Here is a 20,925-nt window from a genome sequence, read left to right as displayed (position 1 = left end):
CACACACACACACACACAAACCGAAAGTCTTCTGTATATCTTTATGGCTCTGTTATCTTAGAAAACAATACGACAAGCTTTTACTACCCTTTGAAAGAAAAGCAATCAATGTGTCCCTTGTCTAGCCAATATTTTCTCAATGTCCTTTTGTCAAAGTTTTACTTTTTTGAGTTAATAGTACTTTTGTTTGGGACTCTAAACTGCAAAGAACTTTTGTTTTAAAACAACCTGGCCATCCCAACATTCTGTGTTGAGTATTGTGTTATCGTTGATAGTTCTTGTGACTTTTATTTTAAAATGACTTTCCTTGGTCTCTGTTACGTAGCATAAGGTCTTAGAAACAGGCTTTCTCATCCCCATAGTGATGTATGTGTGTCGCGTTAAGTGCCTTTATATCGCTCCAGCTTAGTTGAAATATCTGGGCATAATTGTGTTTAAAATATAAATGTTCTTTGCTTCATTCATCTGGTATCATTTATTCCAGTTTATCTGAGGAAAGATCACTTTTGGATAATCCTAATTTGCTAAATGAAGTCAAGAAACAAGAGTGTGCTACATAGGAATCTTATTTAATTTTTTGGGGGGGGCCTTATCTTCTTGTCTGATTTCATTGCTTCTGCAATATCTATTTTTCCTGAGGACACAGTATCCTTCAGCAAAGGTCTTACTTCATCTACTTAGCAGGACAACCAGTGTCATCTGTCACTGCTAGGCAGATACATCTCTGCCTACTGAGGACCTGACATACGCTCCCACTGGCCTTGCTGCCCTGGTAAAATTAAAGCACACTAATATGTAAACATCCTTTCAACTTAAGGGCATAAATTCTGCAGAGACTTGCAAGCATCTGTTGAGTGGTCAAGGGTCAAGACTCTTACAAATGTATTCTCAGTAGGTAGGTGACAAATTATAGTGTCACTGTTGTCCAAAGGATGATTTTCAGAAAGTGTTTAAATGCTAGTCTAACAGGAATTTAAACTGCATACTGCACATGGGCTTTGAAACTTCTCATTTGGATTGAGTATTTGAGGACTAGAGTAGATAAAAAAAAAAAGGTGGGGGAACTGTGGAATAAAAGAGAGAAAAGAAATACCGCTTCTGTGGGAAAGAATCAGAGAGGAATACAGTCTCTTAGGCAAAGAAATCAGGAAGTTATTAAGATCATGATAAAAGCCTGCTAAGGGCAATAAGCTTTTGAGATCCACTGCACAGTACGGTAGTTAGGATAAATAATTCATATTATATTTCAAAATTGCTAAATGAGAGGATTTGAAATGCTTTCGCTACCAAAAAAATAAGTATATGATATGCTGAGTTTGTTAATTAGCCTGATTTAATCATTCCACATTACAAATATATATCAAAACATTACATTCTGTCCCATAAACATATATAATTGCTATTTTCAAAAAAAAAACCTACAAGGAAACCTACTATCCATAAATATGAGGAACCAAAAGGATGCAAGAGCCTCTGTTACACAACTCCATAACCACTGAGGATGAGAAGGCTATGGGCATATACAATCATGTGGCACATAATTGGGTTCTGGGCAAACAAGAACCATATACACTATGCTGTGCTCATCTGATTAGAAAGGGGCTGAAATATTCTGGTCACCCAGTAATAATATAACGTGGTAGCTGTCATAAAGTGGCAGCATGATGTTGATGTGGGAGTGTCATATATCAATCTGTAGATTTCATTGGTTGAGCAATAAACCAACTGCTTGGCCTCATAGCTTAGAACATAGATGGGAGGAGAAAACAGAATAGAATTCTGGGCGGAAGAGGAAGTGAGGTCAGACTCTGCTCAGCTCCCGGAGAGACTCTGCTCTCCGGAGCACAGACACCATGCTCCACTCTCCCAGGATGGACGGAGGCTAGAATCTTCCCGGTAAGCGCACCTTGGGGTGCTTACATGCATTATTAGAAATGGGCTAGTCCAGGTGTGAGAATTAGCCTGTAAGGGCTAGAGTTCATGGGCCAAGCAGTTCTTAAATGAATACAGTTTGTGTGTTGTTATTTCGGGCATGAGCTAGCCAAGCGGCCGGGGTGTTGGGGACACAGCCCCGCCGCCGCTCCTTATTTCAACATGATGTACCATGTACTTGTGGTAACATGGTATAAACAAATCTACTGTGATACCAGCAGCAGTAGAAAAATCACAATCATATTTTCACAGAATCCCCAATAGCAATAACAAACAGCTGTGCTCCTGGGTCATGCATGGGCTACACTAGACTTTTTAAAATCATTTTTATAGAATGCACACCTTCTACAGTGACAGACAACATAGTTAACTATAGAACAGCTCCATTCCAGGGGGCCCTGTCCTCAGAGATGACAACTCCACGTGTGTGGCTGCCTGGAAAGGCCTCCCTGTGGAATAAAAGGCACAGGAGCAGGATGGAGATACTTCTGATCCAGACCCTGTGTGGACCTAGGCTCATTCACACATTTAGTGACTACTGTTTCATATGTAAGTTACATAATCGATGTTGGACATAAGTATGTAATTTTTATCTGTTACACTACGTTTAAGTGAATACTTAATGCTTAATAGAATGTTGAATATGGCATTAAGCATATAACGTTATACAAATCTACAACCAAGGAACAAAAGGTTGTGTGACATCATCAAGGTCCATCCATCTAAGTTTGCGGAACTGAACGCTACAACACTCTGACAAAGATGAACTCCCTTGACTTTGTACTTCTCAGTTCTTCCCTTCATTCGGTGACACACAGACACACAACCACAATCTAATGCTAGGACAAGAACCTCACTCCTTGTTCGGATCTCATTTAAAATGTTGACATAAAACACAAGGATGAAGATCAGAAAAGAAATTATTTTGTTCTTAATAAAAATATTCAGATATGAAATAAATAGGTTTTAACTAGTGGAGATGCAACTTAAATATTGAGTAATGCAATTCAATATTAGATACAGGAGATAGTGCTCTCTGTGTACGTCTGGATCTGTGTATGCATCTGTGTGCGTGTCTGTCTGTCTGTTCATGTGTTTCTGTGTGTGTCTGTGTATGTGTCTGCGTGTCTGTGTGTGTGTGTGTGCGTATACATGTGTGTGTATATATGTGTACCTGTTTGTGAGAGTGTAAAAGCCTGTATGAGAAGAGGCCAGAGGAGGACATCAAGTGAGTGTCCTGCTCTCTCCATCTCTACCTTATTCTTTTTAGACAGGGTTTTTCAATGAACCTAATGCTAGGTTGAAGCCAGCAAGTCCACAGTGCTTGAGTTTTAGATAGCCACGCTGCCACTTCCATTTTCCAATTGAGTAATGGAAGCAGAACTCTGGTCTTCATGCGTGCATAGCAAAAGCTCTTACCCCTTGAGGCAACTCTTCAGCTTTGAAAGTATTTCTTAGGATTAGCCTTTCATGCCCAGTGTAATCTAGAGGAACTTGAAATTCAGAAGCAACAAATCTGGTAAGGGAGTTGGATGTGGAGAAACTGTTCGGGATATTCCCCACTTCCTCTAGTGACTGTCTACAGAATTAGCCATAAGAATGTTGTCCACAAAACACCCCCTTAAATCAAGAAGGAAATCCACTCCTCCGTGAATAGGCTGGTATGACAGAAGAAAGCAGAGGGAACTGATAAGTTACCCAGAGATTTCCTCCAAATGCGTGAAGAAAAAGAACAAGAAAGCCTGTCTCCAAACCACACTTACTTTCCTAGACTGTTGCAGGGAGCTGGAGTTCGTGCGTTTGCTCTTATACACCCACCGTAAAGGCGTGCTTGTGCAGGATCACTGTCTCTGTGCCACAGTCACCCTGAGCCCTTCAGAGAAAAAGGCATTTGAAGAGAATCCATCGCTTGAGATGCAAGAAGGTTAACAGAAAAATAATGCTCAGAAAGAGATTAGCTGTAAAGTCGGGAATGAGAGAGAAGTTTTTTTAATTCCTCAAAATTAATATCTTCAGAAGAATCACAGAGGCATTTCACCTATGAGAGTATGGCATAATAAGGAAAGGGGCAAAAGAAAATAAAATAAGAAGGACACCGTGCAATGGCTCCTATCTGCAACCCCAGCACCAGAGAGAATGAAGCAAGAGGGTTGTTGCAAGTTCAGGGTCAGCCTGCAATACATAATGAGATCCAGACTAGCCAGGGCTACAGAGTGAGAGCTTTGTCTCAATTTTTAAAATAGAACAAAAATTTTAGAAAAAGTAAGAAGTTTTTCTCAGGTGCTATAATTATATAACAAAAACAGAAAATGAGAGAACTGATGAATAATGATGCTCCAATTCTTGTATACCACAAAGATCATGGTATGGCCTTATCTAAAAGAAAAACATAACTGCATATATAATTGGGAAAATTAAAATGGAGACATATATTGGGGTAGGTTCTAATCTACAGCTTGTGTTCTTTACCAGAAGAGAAATAAGACTGATCAGAAAGCATGTGACCGTCACCTAGAGTGATGCAGCCATGGCCAGAGGCAGCCAAGGCCTTGAGCAACCACCAATCACCAGCAGTGAGTAGCCTGACCTTCAGACCCTCCAGAAGAAGCTAATACTGCTGAATCCCAGATTTCAGACCCCACAGGTGTAAGAGGGGATGCTCCTGCTGTTTTAAGTCACTAGCTGTGTGGTGGTTTCTTATGGCAGTCCTAAGAAATCCATGCAGTGAAGTGCTTGAGACAAGCCTATGAAAAGAGATGGAAGTGGAAGCTTGCACAAAGACAGAGTTTTGAAGAACGTTTGCGAGAGGAGAAGGAGTAAGGCTTGCAGATGTTAAGAGATAATTGCATCACTCTATTAAACCAAGGCGGCAAGGTAGACCATTCCAGGCTGTGGTAACAATGGTGTGACTAAGGAAAAGATGAGAACACATTTCTTGTATTCAAGGTTAAAAGGGGAAACTATTGCTTAAATTAAGCCCTATTTTTACGGTAAAATTGGGAACAATGGCTGAGAGTTTGAAAAGTTACTCAAAGCCTCTGCAGAGCTATAGAATTCAGTGATCATAATTTGTAGCCAAGGAAAAGAAACAAAGGTTTCTTAGACAAGGAAGTGTGTGCATAAGCGCTGGGAGGACTTCCTCGTCCTTGGATCTGACGTCATCATCTTCTTCCAGCTTTAACTCTATGTTGCTTTTCTGTTTGTTTTTATTTTTTTTCCTCACCAATTCTGTTCCTTTCTGAACCTTTCTGAAGAAAACTTTTGTTTGAAGCAATGTCCTGAGGCAAATCCAAACCTTTGAGTCATATACTATTCTAGTTCAAGTTTGTAACTTTGGAATCCACATGGATGACTACATTGGGTAGGCAGGTCTGTGTCAGAGAAATGAAAAATTTAATTTTCTATTCATGAACTTTAATTCAAAGTAGTAGCAACATAAATTCTGTATTTCCTGGAGGGAAGAGTGTTCATCCCTCTCTGTCTTGCTTTGGTGTGAATTATACCTATCAAGAATTTTAAGAGGCACACACCATAATAGTCATAATATCTATAAAATATTTTTGAAATTTGGTTGCTGATACAGAAATATAAAAAGAAAAGAATCACAAGAAACAATTCTAAACATGGTAGTTCTAGAGCCCATGAAGGAACCATTACTATGAGGTGATATCCAAACCATAATCATTCAATATAGATTCATTAAAAAAAGAAAGAAAAAAGAACAAAAGAAAGAAAGAAAAGAAAAGCCCTATTACCAACAGATACTAGACTTGTGCATTAGAATTTCCCAGGCCTTTTGAACCAATCTCAGCTCTAGCACTGGCTGAATCTTCTACCCCTTAGTAACCTAGCTGTATTCATTTACCCACAGTGCTTTGAACAGGCCACGCCCTCCTCTTCTTTTGAAACTTATTTAGGCTCTTCCCAGTAGCTGGGGAAGAAATCTGGAGATATTCTCTTTCTCTTCTGCCTCATTCTCTTCAGGAAGATGCTCCATTCCCAACAGGACTGTGTTGGTCTCCAAAGCACTTTTAACTTGTATCTACTAATGATGCCATGATGTGGCCAAGCCACCATCCTTCCTTTCTCTTTCAGTGCATTGCAAACATATTAAGGGCAGGGAATATGTCTTCACTATACCACTTGAAAAATGTGTAATACATCATGAAAATATACAGGATGCTGTTCTAACTAATCTCTATTTAAGCATGGATGACCAATAGTCAATTTCCTAGTCCAATAGTCATTCAGTACCCAGAAGAAAATTCTCAAGGAGAGATCGTTTCTTCAAGATCATTCCAAATGCAAGAAAATTTCCCTAAGATGGACTATTACTAAATTCCCCCCACCCAAAATGCCTCAAAAGCAGTCATATTTGTTGAAATAAGAGCGGCAGGGCTGCGTCCCAGGCACCCGGCCACCCACATGGCTAGCTTATGCCCCGAAATAATTACACGGAAACTGTATTTTTTTAAACACTGCCTGGCCCGTTATCTGTAGCCTCTTATTGGCTAGCTCTTACATATTGTTCTAACCCATTTCTAATATTCTGTGTAGCCCATGAGGTGGCTTACCAGAGAGGATCTTAACCTGCGTCTGTCTGGAGTGGGAGAATCATGGCGACTCCTTCACTAAGCTTCTTTCTCCCAGCATTCTCTCTGTTTACTCCACCCACCTAAGGGTTGGCCTATCAAGGGGCCTAGGCAGTTTCTTTGTTAATAAGAAATCACTCCCACATCACATATTAGTTATAGCAATACAAACGATGTTCTTAGAATGGGGCCTGATTTTTAACACAAATACATTTAGTTTATCTTTATAACAACCATTAAGTAAAATATTGTTATTTCCTTTCTAGTCTGCTGAGCCAAAGGCAACCCCGAGAAATAGCTTCCAAAGATTATACTTCAATCTAAGATGTTGTGAGAATGAAAATTTGTCAGACTGAGTCCAACCGTGAACACTCACCTCAAAACCTACTGGGAGCAGACAGATGGGTTTTCATCCCATTGACCCAAAGAAGATGAAGGGTTTAAAAAGGAAGTGCTGCAAGCTAAGATATCCTGTCTTTACTATAGCCCATGCCCTCTGCCCTTATGCTGTCCTGTCTTTACTATACCCCATGCCCTCTGACCTCCCTATTATTCAGTATCACTTGATGTGATACTCACTATGAAGCATCCATGTTGATTCAGTGCTCTGTTGGCCTTCCCTTCGGTTATTTGCAAATGCCTACATAACTGCTGAGAATGAGTTCAGATGGTGTCTACTTTACACAACAGCACAGCTCCCTCCCTACTCTGCATTTACCTCATAGCCCTATCTCCACTGACATGTGCAGGATGTAATGCAGGATATTATAACTGTTAAGTTATAGATCTTTTTCTTCCTGCAAATATGTATCCGGAAGCCAAATGCCAAGTCTCAATTTCTTCTGCATTCTTATTGTGCAACAGAGTCCTGGCCAACTGTTAAAGCAACTGTAAGTTGATAGACACAAATTTAAAAAAGCGCTAATATCAATGATTCTCACTTTTCACTTGGTTCTTAGTTAAATGAGAATATTGTCGTGTTTTGCAACAATATGCTATTTCATCATCCAATAAATGCACACCGAGGTAGGGAAAATACAGAAGCATATCAACAAAGAAAACCAATGCAAGGGAGTGTATGAATATCCCTGTCAACTATGCTACAAATCAAATGTCAAAGAGAAATTGTGTAAGGCACGTGAATCAGAGATTCATTAAATCATTGCTATCCAACACTTTTTTAAAGGAACAGGTTAAAGAGATAACACTAAATTTAAAAACTATAAAAAAATCTGATAACGTGAATTGCAACTAAAATATGAGTAGTAGATAAAAAAATTTAGAAAACTAACTAAACCCAACCTTACTTTTACATCAAGACTAGTCATTTCATTTTAATGTCTTTGAAGTCTAATATATTAAATTAAATTTTATGCCATTAATTTGTTTGCATTCTGTGTCTCTACATAGCAAGGTACAATATATTTCATTATGAGACTAGAGATGAATCATAAGATCACCCATATATGTCATTCATAGTATAAATACAGTAGTTCAACTTTTCAACATCTGTTGATCATATGACAGTCCTGGGAGAGATTCTCTCTGATCTCATCATGCAATTTTAATAGCTATGGAAGCAACCAACACTGTTATATCAGACTCAATTTAATAGACAAGAAAAAACTGCAGCTATATTCTGCCCATTTTATTTTGGGGAGGTCTTTTTATTTAGAATGATTTTAATTGGGACTTGAATGTGTATGGCTATTATCACAGTACCCATAGGCAGAGGCTGGCAATCTGATTTCAGTGCCAACCTGGTCTACACGGCAAGTTCCAAGCCAGCCAGAACTACATGATGATACCTGTTATGCCCAGATCCGCAAAGTCCCCCAAAAACCAACAAGGAGACCAAGTCCCATCCCCGTATGTAAAAGCAAAGAGCCTTTATTTTATACAAGTTTGCAAACTCGGTCTCTCCATATGCACAACATATTGGCATAATCGGAGAGCCCTGAGCTCAGTTACAGTTGGGTTTTTTTAGTAGTAAAGGTGGGGGTGAGGGGTTTCTGAGGTTCAGGACTGCTGGTTGGCTGACATTTTTTAGGGGTGTCCTGGTGAGTGTGCTGGCAGGTGATCCTATCTACAGCGGTTGGAAGGTTAGGCATTTCCTTTGGATGGACTGTTCTTGGGTGGTGCTTGGGTAATCACAGTTTGTGGTTCTTCCTGCAACCAGGTATTGCTTCAGGTTAAACTACCGAGGCTCATTTTCTACTTAATCTACCTTCAAGAGTCATAGCAGGCCAGGCGGTGGTGGCACATGCCTTTAATCCCAGCATTCGGGAGGCAGAGGCAGGTGGATCTCTGTGAGTTCGAGGCCAGCCTGGTCTACAAGAGCTAGTTCCAGGACAGGCTCTAAAACTACAGAGAAACCCTGTCTTGAAAAACCAAAACCAAAAAGAAAAAAAAAAAGAGTCATGGCATTGCAGATTTTCTCACAGCTTTCATAATTGCTCTATCATTTCTCTCTGCAAGATTCCTCAAGATGGACGACTTAAGGATAAATTAAACCATAGTAACTGTGTTGTTTTCTTTTCTTAAACACTAATTTCACTAATCTCATCCAAAATCAATATAACAACATCAATTGAGAAAAGTTTATTTGTCCTATGACTACTATTAAGGCATCGATATAATTACCATACTATATTTTCTTTTAGTAAGTAATATTTTATAATAAATCCATAAATTCAAAAACTCCTAAAATAAACAACTCATATCTGTATTTCTGGTGTATACTTCAGAACTCAGATGTGAAATTTTTATATACTTCCTATAAAGTGCTCAAAAACTCAATTATTTGACCAAAGGGGTTTTGTATGAATATAATTTGTTATTATGTAGACTTAAATTTAAACATCTTATTTGAGTATGTTGATAATATTTTAAATGGTTGTATTTTATTTAAAAAGTAGTGTATTTTCTGTTTACTGGATATTTGAAGATGTTTCGATTAAAATATCATTATATCATTTCCCCTCCCTTGATTCCCTGAGTATTTTTTAACCTAGACAAAATATTGATATAATATAAAAGAATATGTGTGGCTAATGTTGTTGACTTTTTGTCTCTAACTCGTTTTCTAGAGGTGCAACTTAAAGAGAAGCACTTCTTAGTGCTGAGACTAAATAACTAAGTATCTACTGAAAAAGATTATCTCGGGCTAGGCATGGAGGTGCATCCCTCAAATCCTAGTACTTGGGAGGTAGAGACGGGATAATCAGGAATTCAAAGTTATCTGCAACTGCATAAGGAACTCAAGACAAGCATGAACAACTTGAGACCCTAGTTCAAAAAAAGGAAAAAAAAATCAAAGAGCCCAGCTCCCCAATCCCCAATAGACTGTTAGCTTTTGTTTCAGCTTTTAAAGACATCAACAGTAAAATGGGCTGGGTAAGCAGGTGAAATATAACCTTAACTTGACCTTGTCTGCATTACAGAATCTAAACATGAAGAAGGGTAGTACTTTTTGATAACACGGAAGTATAGATCTTCACACACAAGAATGTGAAGAATAAATTAGATATTCCTGAAATATCTTCAAGGGATTTTCTGAACACGTTGAGTTCTAAAGACTACCATATTGGAAGAATGTCCTTATTGTGGTCAAGTTTCAGTTGAGATTAGTTATAGCAGTCCTGAAATTATTTTAGCTACATATGAAAAGTATTATTTTGCCTAGAGTTCTTCTGTTCTGATTCCTATAACAAGCATTCTGTCTGACACAAAGTTATAGCATCACTTTACAGTCCCACTGCATGCCTTTGACTAACTGACCATTGTACTACAGTTCAGAAAAAAAGTGCATTTTATTTACTGATCTCACAATAATGTCCCACTTTGCACGTGGATTTCCGCCAGCCTTAAACACATTTTATCTTCCCTTCTCACCAGTTATCCCAGTATGAACACATAATCCTTGGTAATTACATTTGAAAAGACTGCCCTCTACAAAATACATTATCCATCCCCCATAGGTTAAACCAGGATCTCAAACCTCAAAAAGTCATAAATTTAATGAACCAAACAAGGAAAGATCTTTAGACACCAAGGAGTCAAGCTTTCTGAATCTGAGGATGAAAAGGATGTTGTTGTGTCAGCAGGTTAATGCTGAGGCTTTAAAGGTGGTACAAAGACAGGATGTGGAACTGAAGAAGGCAGCGCTGGATGGATACATCTAAGGTTGACGGCCCCTACGGAAGTGGCAGCTTCCTGATATTTGCTTAACAAACATAGATTGATCATTTTAGGCAGAGATTGACATTACTCTTCCTAACATACTTGCTGCTTCTCGGTGGCTAAATGTGCATTCAATGGGAAGCACGGGCTAGACTAAGCAACCAAGTTTAAACAGAAAGAATACCAACCCAGAAGTCAGATGTTCTTAATTCTAGCCCCTTGATTATCACTAACTATTCATGGTCAGAACATGTCAGTTGTCTCTTCAAAATGAGGAAATTGGGGCAGATGAGTGAGTTTTCTTCCAAATCTAATCCACATGAGCACTAAAAGTCTATTGCATTTCTCAGTCATAAATCCTACGGAAATAGTTTATATTTGAGAGGTGTGTGTGTGTTTGTATGTGAGTGTAAATGTATATATATATATATTTGATAAATATCAAATGTAAACTATTTGTGATATCACACACACAAATAATATATATATTATTTGGTAGAAATATATATCCCCCAAATACCTAATGTATTCTCAAAATTTCAAACCACATTCCTACAAATCTCCTCCATCTCCTTTCCACATAAAATGACATAAACTTGGTCCTTGACAATGTATTTATCTTTTTCTATATGTAAACACATATATCCCATGATAGGCTATGTTCTCAAAGGAGAAATGCAGAGCCCTATATAATAAACAAACATATCGTTTTGAAAGTCCTCATAAATGAACACATTAAATCTTAGCTTTCAAGTGTGCCAGGACAGAAAACTACTCTCCAGACTCACTCTGATAGACGAGGTTATGAAGGAGATAGAAACTGGAGAATTTTCAACAGTTTTGTAAACATTTAAGTGTGTTAGACACATCTCAGAGAGCTCACATGAATAAGACTCTCCCTGCTGTATAAAATATGGGAAAGAGAAAAGGATGGTGTTTTTGCCAAGGCACTTTTCAAATGGAAATAAAATTGCGATTATCTAATCAGTTACCCTTGTGGGTGGATGGATGCACACCTGCACTGAATCTTAGACCTAGGAAATGACGGAGCAGATCATCTTTATGGCTTTCATGACAGAGCCACAGCAAAATGATTTCCTGAGATCAATATGTGGTTAAGAAAAAGCTGTTTTCAATGGAAACAGGAAGCTAGGAGCTAACCTGTTTCTATGGTAACCAGAGCAGCAGCTACCCAACAGCTGTAAGGGGGGAGAAAAAAAAAAGGGCAGAAAGTTACAAATGAAAAAAATCAATTCTGGTTTACCTTATTGGTATGACAGTTCTCGGAGCGCAGTCAGAACGGGTACAGACATGCTGTTCCTATCCAGGATCTTTAGCAGTAATTACCCTACAAACATCAAAACTTTAGAGATGAAAAGGCGTTTGGGTACAATCCAATGCGTCATCCCCAGTTTTTATTTATCATTTATTTATTGGAGTAAGGCAGAGGCAGATGAACTGAACTCAACTTGTGTTGACTTCAGGATAAGAACAAAGTTCCTATAGCTCCTAATACAGATTTTTCTCCCCAGTTGTTTCTGTCTATGTTCTCTAACTCAGCTGTCTTTCCCTCCTCTCAACCCACATTCAACTCCCTTTATGTGAAAATATTGACGGCATAGAATTAAAATTGCCACCCTTCAGCCTGTGGAACAAGCCGTATACCGTGTTATTTTATCATAAAAGACTGTCTGAACTGTTCTAAAAGAAAAACCCCTAAAATTTCAAGCAGAATTGAGTTATGATTCTGGAATATAATCATGGTTATTGTTTAGAATAGTTGCCACTATATTTTTCCTTCTGGAGACCCGTATTTATCTCTAGTGCCTTTGCTAGTTCATTTAGATATAACTTAAAGGTTGCCATAATAAAAAGGATGTATGACTCAGAACTTCAAAATATATAAAACTTGAAAAACACATTTACTTTATTTGTAGTAGTAAAAATAAATCATGGTGGTTTAGATATTCAAATGGGAAAATTAGATCTTTATCTCCACAAAAACTTGAACATTCTCTTATTTTTATTTGACTTTCAAATAGCCTCTTGACAAGGAAGAAACACTTCATCTCTCATTCAATTTTTTAAACATGAGCCTACAAGTGAGCTGTTAAAAAGATACATGAAAATCATACTTAGTGTGCCCAACTGCATTCATCTTTGGTACACCTGGTGCCCAACAATAGAGCAACTATCTTAGTATATGATCATATATGCTACCAAAATTACAATGTAACCAATAAGTGGCTTGGTTCCTTTACTGATCTAATGAGATTCAGATACTCTCTGGTCCTGTTTAATCATCACGATACATTAACTTAAATAGATTTGAAATTATCTAGGAATTATATAGTTAGCATTGTGGAAAAGGTCAAAGATGTTTAGACTGAAAATGAAAAACAACCAGACATCATAACGACACCTTCTCAAGGACATCAACTTGGATTTGCTTTGTCTTACAATTGGCCATGATTCAAAATAAATAGAGAAAAAAATGAAGAAACTTAGCCACATTCTAATAGTTCACTTGTTTGATATAAGTATAACCTTCATGAAACTAGAAAGGGGCTATAGATTATTCTGAAATTTAAAAAAAGATTTAAAAACCCTTAAATTAAAACCCTAAGACCATTCTAACTGACCTATCCAAGAGCACCATTTTTGGTCAATTGACCATTAACTTTTTTTGAAAGCAAAAAGAAAGATGTTGAAATTTTTAAAAACAAAGAGGAAGAAGCAATAGCTAGATTATAAAAGCCTTAATTGTCATATTAACTTTTGTAAATTTTATTCTGAAATTCATGACATCAGCTAAAGATTTTTAAGTAAGGAAAATCATTGTGACAAAAACACACCCAAGACAAATTGAGGAGGATGAAGACAACAGCACAGGCTAAAGTCTGGAGACATGAGCTATCATAGAACTTTGAATAATAGATAGATAGATAGATAGATAGATAGATAGATAGATAGATAGATACATACATACATAGATAGATAGATAGATAGATAGATAGATAGATAGATAGATAGATAGATAGATACATACATACATACATACATACATACATAGATACATAGATAGATAGATACATAGATAGATAGATAGATAGATAGATAGATAGATAGATACATAGATACATAGATACATAGATACATAGATACATAGATACATAGATACATAGATACATAGATAGATAAACAGATATGGGATGGATGGATGGATGGATGGATGGATGGATGGATGGATGGATATCTAGGTAGGTAGATAGATGATAGATAGATAGATAGATAGATAGATAGATAGATAGATAATAGATGGATAGATAGATAATAGATGGATAGATAAACAGATATGTGATGGGTGGATGGATGGATACATTGGTTGGTAGATAGATAGATAGATAGATAGATAGATAGATAGATAGATAGATATTAGATAGATGGAAATCTAAGGTCAAACAGGGTCTCTCTGGTGGAAAAATATGTAACATTATTGGTATTATAACAACAGGTAGAATATAGATTTTACAAGCAAACAATTGAAGAAAGACAAGCTTTTATTTATTTATTTATTTATTTATTTAGGAAAACACTTTAGTGCCTCTGAAATGCTTTCCTGTCTTGCTTGCTTTCCTATTTCAGGTGATGCTTTTGGAAATGTTTTATTATAAATGAAATGATGAGCTTTTTGAGAACAAAGAAGTGTATCTTCTGCATTGTCCTCCCTTTATTTTATGTAGATTTTGGTGTAGAGTAATTAAGTAATAAATACAACCTGGAGAGACAAGATTTCTAAAATAAATTCACAACTGGCTACCATTATTTGTGAACGAGCTATATATGACCATTAGAAAAAAATCCTTTTTGAACCTAGCTACGAAAAGTGGAAAGTCTACCTGGTAATTAAAGACACACATAAGTCACCACAAAGGGGACACACTCTCAAACAGAAGTGAGGCCAGCCAGTCACCTCACTTCACCCACAAAGTAAAACTGGGATGAACAAAGATCAATATAACCCCTCCTCCTTCAGCACTTGAGAATTGGGCATACATTTTTTTAAATGTTTTCAAACCTGGTGAATTATATCAGAGTATTTTCAGAGTAATAGTGACTCTGAAAAAATCTACCAGCTCTACCAAGAAATTTCTGCTTTTGGTGTCCTCTTATTGCACTGAATCTTGAATAAAAGCTCATCCTCTAAACCATAAATGTTGATCTGCAAGTACGTACATAACGCTTTCACAAATGCATCCCTCCCTGCCAGTCACTATTTGCAAATATCGTCAATACCATCAACTGAACCATCTCTCCTTTCTTTCCTGATCAGTGTTCCACAACAAATTTCCCTGACAATTTAAATGGCATTTTTTTTATAAATTTCTTATTAAAGAAAAGAACTCATACGTATGACAGAGAAACTTACTGACCAAAATCTCTCAAATATCTACTTATATCATAAATTAAAATTCTAGATAAAGAGAACATGCCAGCCAACAAAAGACAAAATTACAGTGTCATAAAAGTCAACTGCCATTTCCTATGACTAGTATTGTAGTATGACTATGTATGTCATAAAAGTCAAAATAAAGCAGATATCTCTTTGACATTGGAAAATCATAAAGCAAATAAAGAAATTAGTATAAAAACTAAAAAAGAAGCACAGTTAAAATTGTTCATCTACATATTTCAATAATAACATGAACTAATGTAAAGGTAAAAAGTTTACAAAAAATTTAACTTTATTGAGAATGAGATTTATGACAATAAGGCCATAGCTGATGCAAATCATTTTGATAACTGATTTATGTTTCCCAGACTCACACCACTTGAGCCTCCTCAGTGGTATACTGCATGAAGGAATAGTCTGGTACCATTAACTCAGGCCAGAATGGAGCTCAAATATTAATTTACTTATGGACTAATCTGTGCTGTCGGATTTAGGTAACCCTTGGTGATCTGAAAAGGTGCTTTTCTGAACTCAGAGTCTGCAAACAAAAGTGTGTACACTGACTAGCCAATAGCAGAAAGTTCCAACACAGTTCATGAAAGAAGTGAAGATCATCACATATTTTTATCCCTTTGTTGATTGGTGCCATGTAAAATTTCTACCAGTCAAAGTCCTAGAATGTACACATTTTAAAATGTCATAAATGACCTTTCCAAGAGGGAACCCAAATTAATGTCTTAGGCAACATTGGATCACGAGAGCAATGGGATTTGCAGAGATGCCACAGTCTAGCCGGTTATAATCAGAGGTTTTTGTGGGAAGGGGTTGGGAGGATGTCATGACACCAGTAGAAAAATTGACATATGACCTTAGCCATTTCTTGACATCTGAGCCTTCATTTTCCTCATCTCATTTAGGAAAGGGAAGGTCTTTTCTAGGTGACTTTTCTAGGTGACATCTAAAACAGATTCCAGGCCAGTGACTGTCAGCTGATTTTGTTTTTCCCCTCTCCTGACCTTGTGGTAATCTCTTAATTCTTTCCTCATCTACAGATACAGGTCAAATCCTCCACATAATTACAACAAAATCCTAAGTATGGTTTTTAGCAAACCCAGTGGCTATCAAGTCAATGGATTACCCTTTGGCTAATAATAAATAGAATCAAATTTCATAGTAAGAATAAAAGTTGGGCACCTTAGTGAGCTTTTAGTTATAAAGTCTGACTTACAATGAAATACAAAACAAGCTGACGGTATCATGCTATGTTATCAGGAGGAAAGATAATAAAACATCCATCTATTCTATTGTACACAGACTGAAGAAAATGGTCACATGATGAGCTTGAAAACAAACTCAAATTATCTCTTTAACCACCCAGGGAGAAGAGAGCACAGTAGCACTCAGCTGAAAACCAAAAAATACAAAGTAATGTTTATGAGCCTGTGATTTTATTTATATAAATAAGTACCTTTTTTGATACAGGGCTTCTCTATGTAGCCTAACTGTCCTGGAACTAGCTCTGTAGTAAACCAGGCTGGCCTTGAACTCATGGATCTGGCTGCCTCTGCCTCCCAAGTATTGGGATTGAAGGCATACACCACCCTGTCCATCTATCCATAATCACTTATAAAATGAAAACTCTTTTTGCAATTATGGAATACTTTTAAAAGCAAAATTTTAGAATTAACATTAGTACTTCCATGTTTGAATTTAGGAATGTAGGGCCATGCTAAAACTAATGCATGACTTCAAAGAGCCGGGCTCAAGAGATCATCGCCCTTTTACATTTTGTCTTTTGTGTTCTACTTCTGCCTGAAAACAACACAGATAGATATGCATACTTCTGAGGTGTGTCAGAAGTATAACTCCCTGAAAGTTAGTGGGCAGAGAGTGGTATGATAGCTAAAATGCAGGGATTTCTTTTGTTCAAGGAAAACTGGCCAAGAGGATGGAGCCAAACTTAGGCAGGGAGAATTACCATCCTGCAGGGTTGAGGGTCTTTTCTGGATAGCAAATACAAGACATATGCAGTTGGCAAAGATTTACTAAATTCAGTGTTCTGTCCTCAAATATAATCAAGATCAATTCATATACTGTATTATTTTGGTTGTTTCTATTTCTTCTATTTCCTTTAAACTGGAGACACCATCATTGGTAATTTCTGTAGTCCCTTCATGAGATTCTGGGAAGTTAACTGGGAAAGACGTGGACAAAATTTAATCTCTCACTTAAATGATAAACCAAAAAGAAACATTGAGGTTAAAAATATAACATAAAAAAGTCAAGAAAAGTTTTCAACCATCAGCATTATTTGGTTATTGAGAACAGAAGAAGACAGCTCAAAGAGGTGATGGTTGCAGGATCAACCTGAAAGGAACGCTGACCCGCCTGAGAAGAAGGACACCCAGTTTGAGGATCCCGAGGCAGGATCATTGGAGACAGCAATTGCAACAACGCAGTTGTCTTCTCCCTTGGGAGGAGACAAGCTCAAGAGCATTCTTCCCACAAAACAATCCTCCCCGCACCCCTACTTCCACCCAACCACATAGACAAGAATTCTATTTCCCCTCTTTCAGTCCTCGTATTAGATTCTTATTGGAGCCCTGGTGAAACAGATCTGAGAGACTGGCCTCATTGAAAATGTCACATCAGGATGGGCAACAGGCTCTGAAACACACCCTCGCTAAAGGAAAAAGTTGGAAAGAGAAAAGTTAAGGCAAAAACTAAGGTGAATATAGATAGTAGCGGCATCAGGACACAGCCCTGGACTCTTACATGGGTCTCACCTGCTAAAGTAAATCTGTTTGAGTGAAGTGACTGTCGGGGAGAGTGGAAAGATGGGGTAAGGGTCTCTGGGCTTTCCCTACCCCACATGAAGCCCTTCGAAAACCATCTCTACTGAGCTCTTTCCTCCTCTTCATCTCAGGGGCTGTTGGAGAAAAGAACCAAAGTTTGAAGGAGAGTTGAAAGAGTTGGTGCCACAGGGAACTGTGGGAGATTCGGGTCTTACCCTGGCGGCTCTGGATGAGTAGGGATCCTCAAAGAGGGCCCACATGCGGGGCTGCAGCCTCCTCCAGCGGCCAGACTTGCCATCGGGTCCTCCCAGCCCTGCAGCATCCTCAATGCCCAGCCTCTTGGCCGCCAGGTCCTCATCGTCACCGGGGTCGCCCCCGATGAGATCGGGTGTCTCGAAGATGTCCAGCGCCTCCTCCGCGTCACGGTGCTGCCTGTAAGTCATCCAGCAGCAGGGCTCCACGTCGGTCTCGTCGATGCCCCAGAAGGCCAGCTCCTCCTCGAAGAGCGGCCCGCACACGTCGGCGGGGCAGTGCAGTTTGCCTGTGCGGTAATAGTTGAGCACATAGGCGAAGACGCCCGGGTGGCGATCGAAGAAGAATTCGCGGCCTCCCCCAGGGTGGTCTCCGCCGTTGCCACCGTGGGAACTACAGTTGCCCGCGCCGCCCTCGAAGCAGCTGCTGGGGACCGGGGACAAGGGAGGCGGTCGTGGCGGCGGAGAGAGCGGAGGGGGCAGCGGCTGCAGCTTGTCCCCCGCAGCGGTCAGGCAGTCACCCTGAGGTTCAGAGGAGGCAAGAAGGGCCAGGCGCGTTCCGGGAAGGGTCTTGAGAGTGCTGCGGTAGGTTTCGTGCCGGGTGCCCCCGACATTGAGGATCACCCTCTCGTTGTTCTCGATCTTGCCCATCTCTGTGGCTCAGACATGACTAGGGGAGGCGAACACAGCACCAAGTTAAAGCTCTTGTGAGCCCTATACGCACCATGACCCACCTACCCCCACCTCAGCCCAAGAGTGCCAAGATGCCTAGCTCGCCAAGTGCGAAGGACCCTCCCAGGAGGAGCTTGGTGTCCAGTCCTGTCCCCGCCTCTTGCATCATGCCTGGCCCAGGTTCCCAGAGAACGAACAACAGTTGAGTCTTCCTTGACCTTCCAGGAAACCTTTTCTCTTGCGGCACACAGTCCACCCTTGGCTCTGACCTCTCCTTCCTTTTTGCCCTCCACCGTGTTTCTCCTCTATCCCTGCCAAATCCAACCTGCCTTAAGCCCCCAAGCCCCTCTTTCTTTTCCCAAACCCTCCACTGCTCACTCTCCAGACCCTTTCCTCCACCCATCTATGCTCCAGGCTGTTCCTCTCCTTAGATGAACCCCCCTTCCCCACTATCCCATATCTCCCTCAGTACCCCTGCCCCCGGTCTCAATGTAATTCCCTATCAGGGAGTTGGGCTGGCTAAGGCAACTTAGCAGTGTTTAGCGGGGGCCCTCGAATGCTCCAGCTGACTGCCTACCCTTGGCCAACCCTGGACAGCACTCTGGTCTCCAGTACTCAGGGACTACCCTTTGCCTGTTCGGCTCCCGGCTCACCCCCGTACCTCCCTCCCCCCCACCGCAACCTACCAGGCAGAAAACTGAAGAGAGAAGTCACAACAACATCGACAACAACAACAACACACGTCCCTGCTGCCTGCTCCTTCCACCAAGGAGACCTCTGACTAATTTCCTCATCCAATTTCCTTTCCCCGTTACTGTTATCCTTGTTGCTAATGTTATTATTACTTGGGAAAGGAAACGACTAACTAGGATCCATCTTTGAGGACGAAAGTGAGCAATCGATCCCACCCCTCCCCCTTCCCAAGAAAAACAAACATCTTGGGGTGGAGAGTCTGGAGAGTCAGGGGTTGCTTTCGAGGAGGGGTGAGGCCCAGGAGAAGCCGCAGAAGGCACACCCCTTGCGTTCCTGAGCTGGAAGACGGGCTGTTTCAAGTCTCTCCCTGGGGCTTCGCATCCACAATTTTACACTAGGCAGGGGGATGCCCGCCTGCACCGCCCTTCCTTTCTCCCCTTCCTCGTCCCCGGATACCTTAAGGAGACAGGGAGAAAAGTGGATCTGCTTGGGTCTCCGAGCGGTCGAGGGTTTCCCTGCAGCCAGACGGAGTCTCTGCGGCCAGCTGAGCCGCCCTTCTCAAAGGAGAAACTACTTGTTGGCGTTTTCGGGGTTCAGGTGGTTGAGCCGCTTCTCTGGGTGCTGAGGTCGGGGAGAAAGTCCCCGCCCGCCGCCCGCCGCCCGCTGCGCTCCCCGCCTTCACGCTGCTGCGATCTGCGGGCTCTCCCGTAGCCACGCTCCGCGCCCAGAGTCACCATCGCGCGGGGCTGGGCGAACCATGGAGCTCGGGGCGGGTCCAGCTGGCGCAGCCCGACCCCGCTGCAGACCTTCTGCCCGGCTGGCAGTGACTAGAGCGGAGGACGACCGGAGGACAGGGGGCGGGGGACGACGGGGAGCTCACCCAGTTGAGAGTGAAGGCGCCCAGCTAAGATTTGAATCCACAGCTTTGGTCCTCCCCCCTCCCCCGCCCGAAAGCAGCCTCTGCTAGAGCTGTTCCTTCAGCACCGCTCGCCTGAGCACACAGCTAGAATGGGTGGGTGGGTCTGGGGAATCTAGGCTGAAGAGCTCCATCCTTGCCCTCTCTGGAGCTTTAGCCTGCTCTCTTTAGGCATAGTTCTCCACACCCCGCCATCCCACTGCCCCACCCCTCCCAACAAGTGAGCGAAAATCTAAAACCAATTGCACCGTTTCCTTAATGAAGGCTGGCAGGGTTGATCTGTTTACAGGTGACAGTGGCTTGCCTTTCCCGTGTCTTCTACCAGGCCCCACTTCCACGCTTCACTTAAATGTAGGTTTCCAGTCACCACGTCACGGTTATATAAAACAAAACAAGTTTTCAAAGTTGATCCCGGGAACAGAAGGCTCCGAAAAGTACA

The 20,925-nt window shown here is 40.4% G+C and overlaps 1 protein-coding gene across 2 annotated transcripts in view; it reads right to left on the bottom strand.

Annotated features, from left to right (window-relative positions):
* Window positions 1–20,207, bottom strand: part of Kcnc2 (potassium voltage-gated channel subfamily C member 2) — a 168,210-nt gene extending 148,003 nt beyond the window's left edge. For both annotated transcript variants that reach the window (XM_050135522.1, XM_050135521.1), the window contains exons 1-2: window positions 20,027–20,207; window positions 18,170–18,875 (exon numbers count right to left, since the gene is read on the bottom strand). In XM_050135522.1, the coding sequence (XP_049991479.1) occupies window positions 18,170–18,856 (687 nt within the window). In that variant the 5' untranslated portion in view covers window positions 18,857–18,875; window positions 20,027–20,207. The remainder of the gene's footprint in view (window positions 1–18,169; window positions 18,876–20,026) is intronic.
* Between the last annotated feature and the right edge of the window lie 718 nt (window positions 20,208–20,925).

Source organism: Alexandromys fortis, unplaced genomic scaffold, assembly GCF_014885135.2.
Source record: "Alexandromys fortis isolate MF-2015 unplaced genomic scaffold, M_Fortis_MF-2015_v1.1 scaffold_24, whole genome shotgun sequence".
NCBI lineage: Eukaryota > Metazoa > Chordata > Mammalia > Rodentia > Cricetidae > Alexandromys > Alexandromys fortis.
This window is presented reverse-complemented; position numbering and strand designations above follow the sequence as displayed.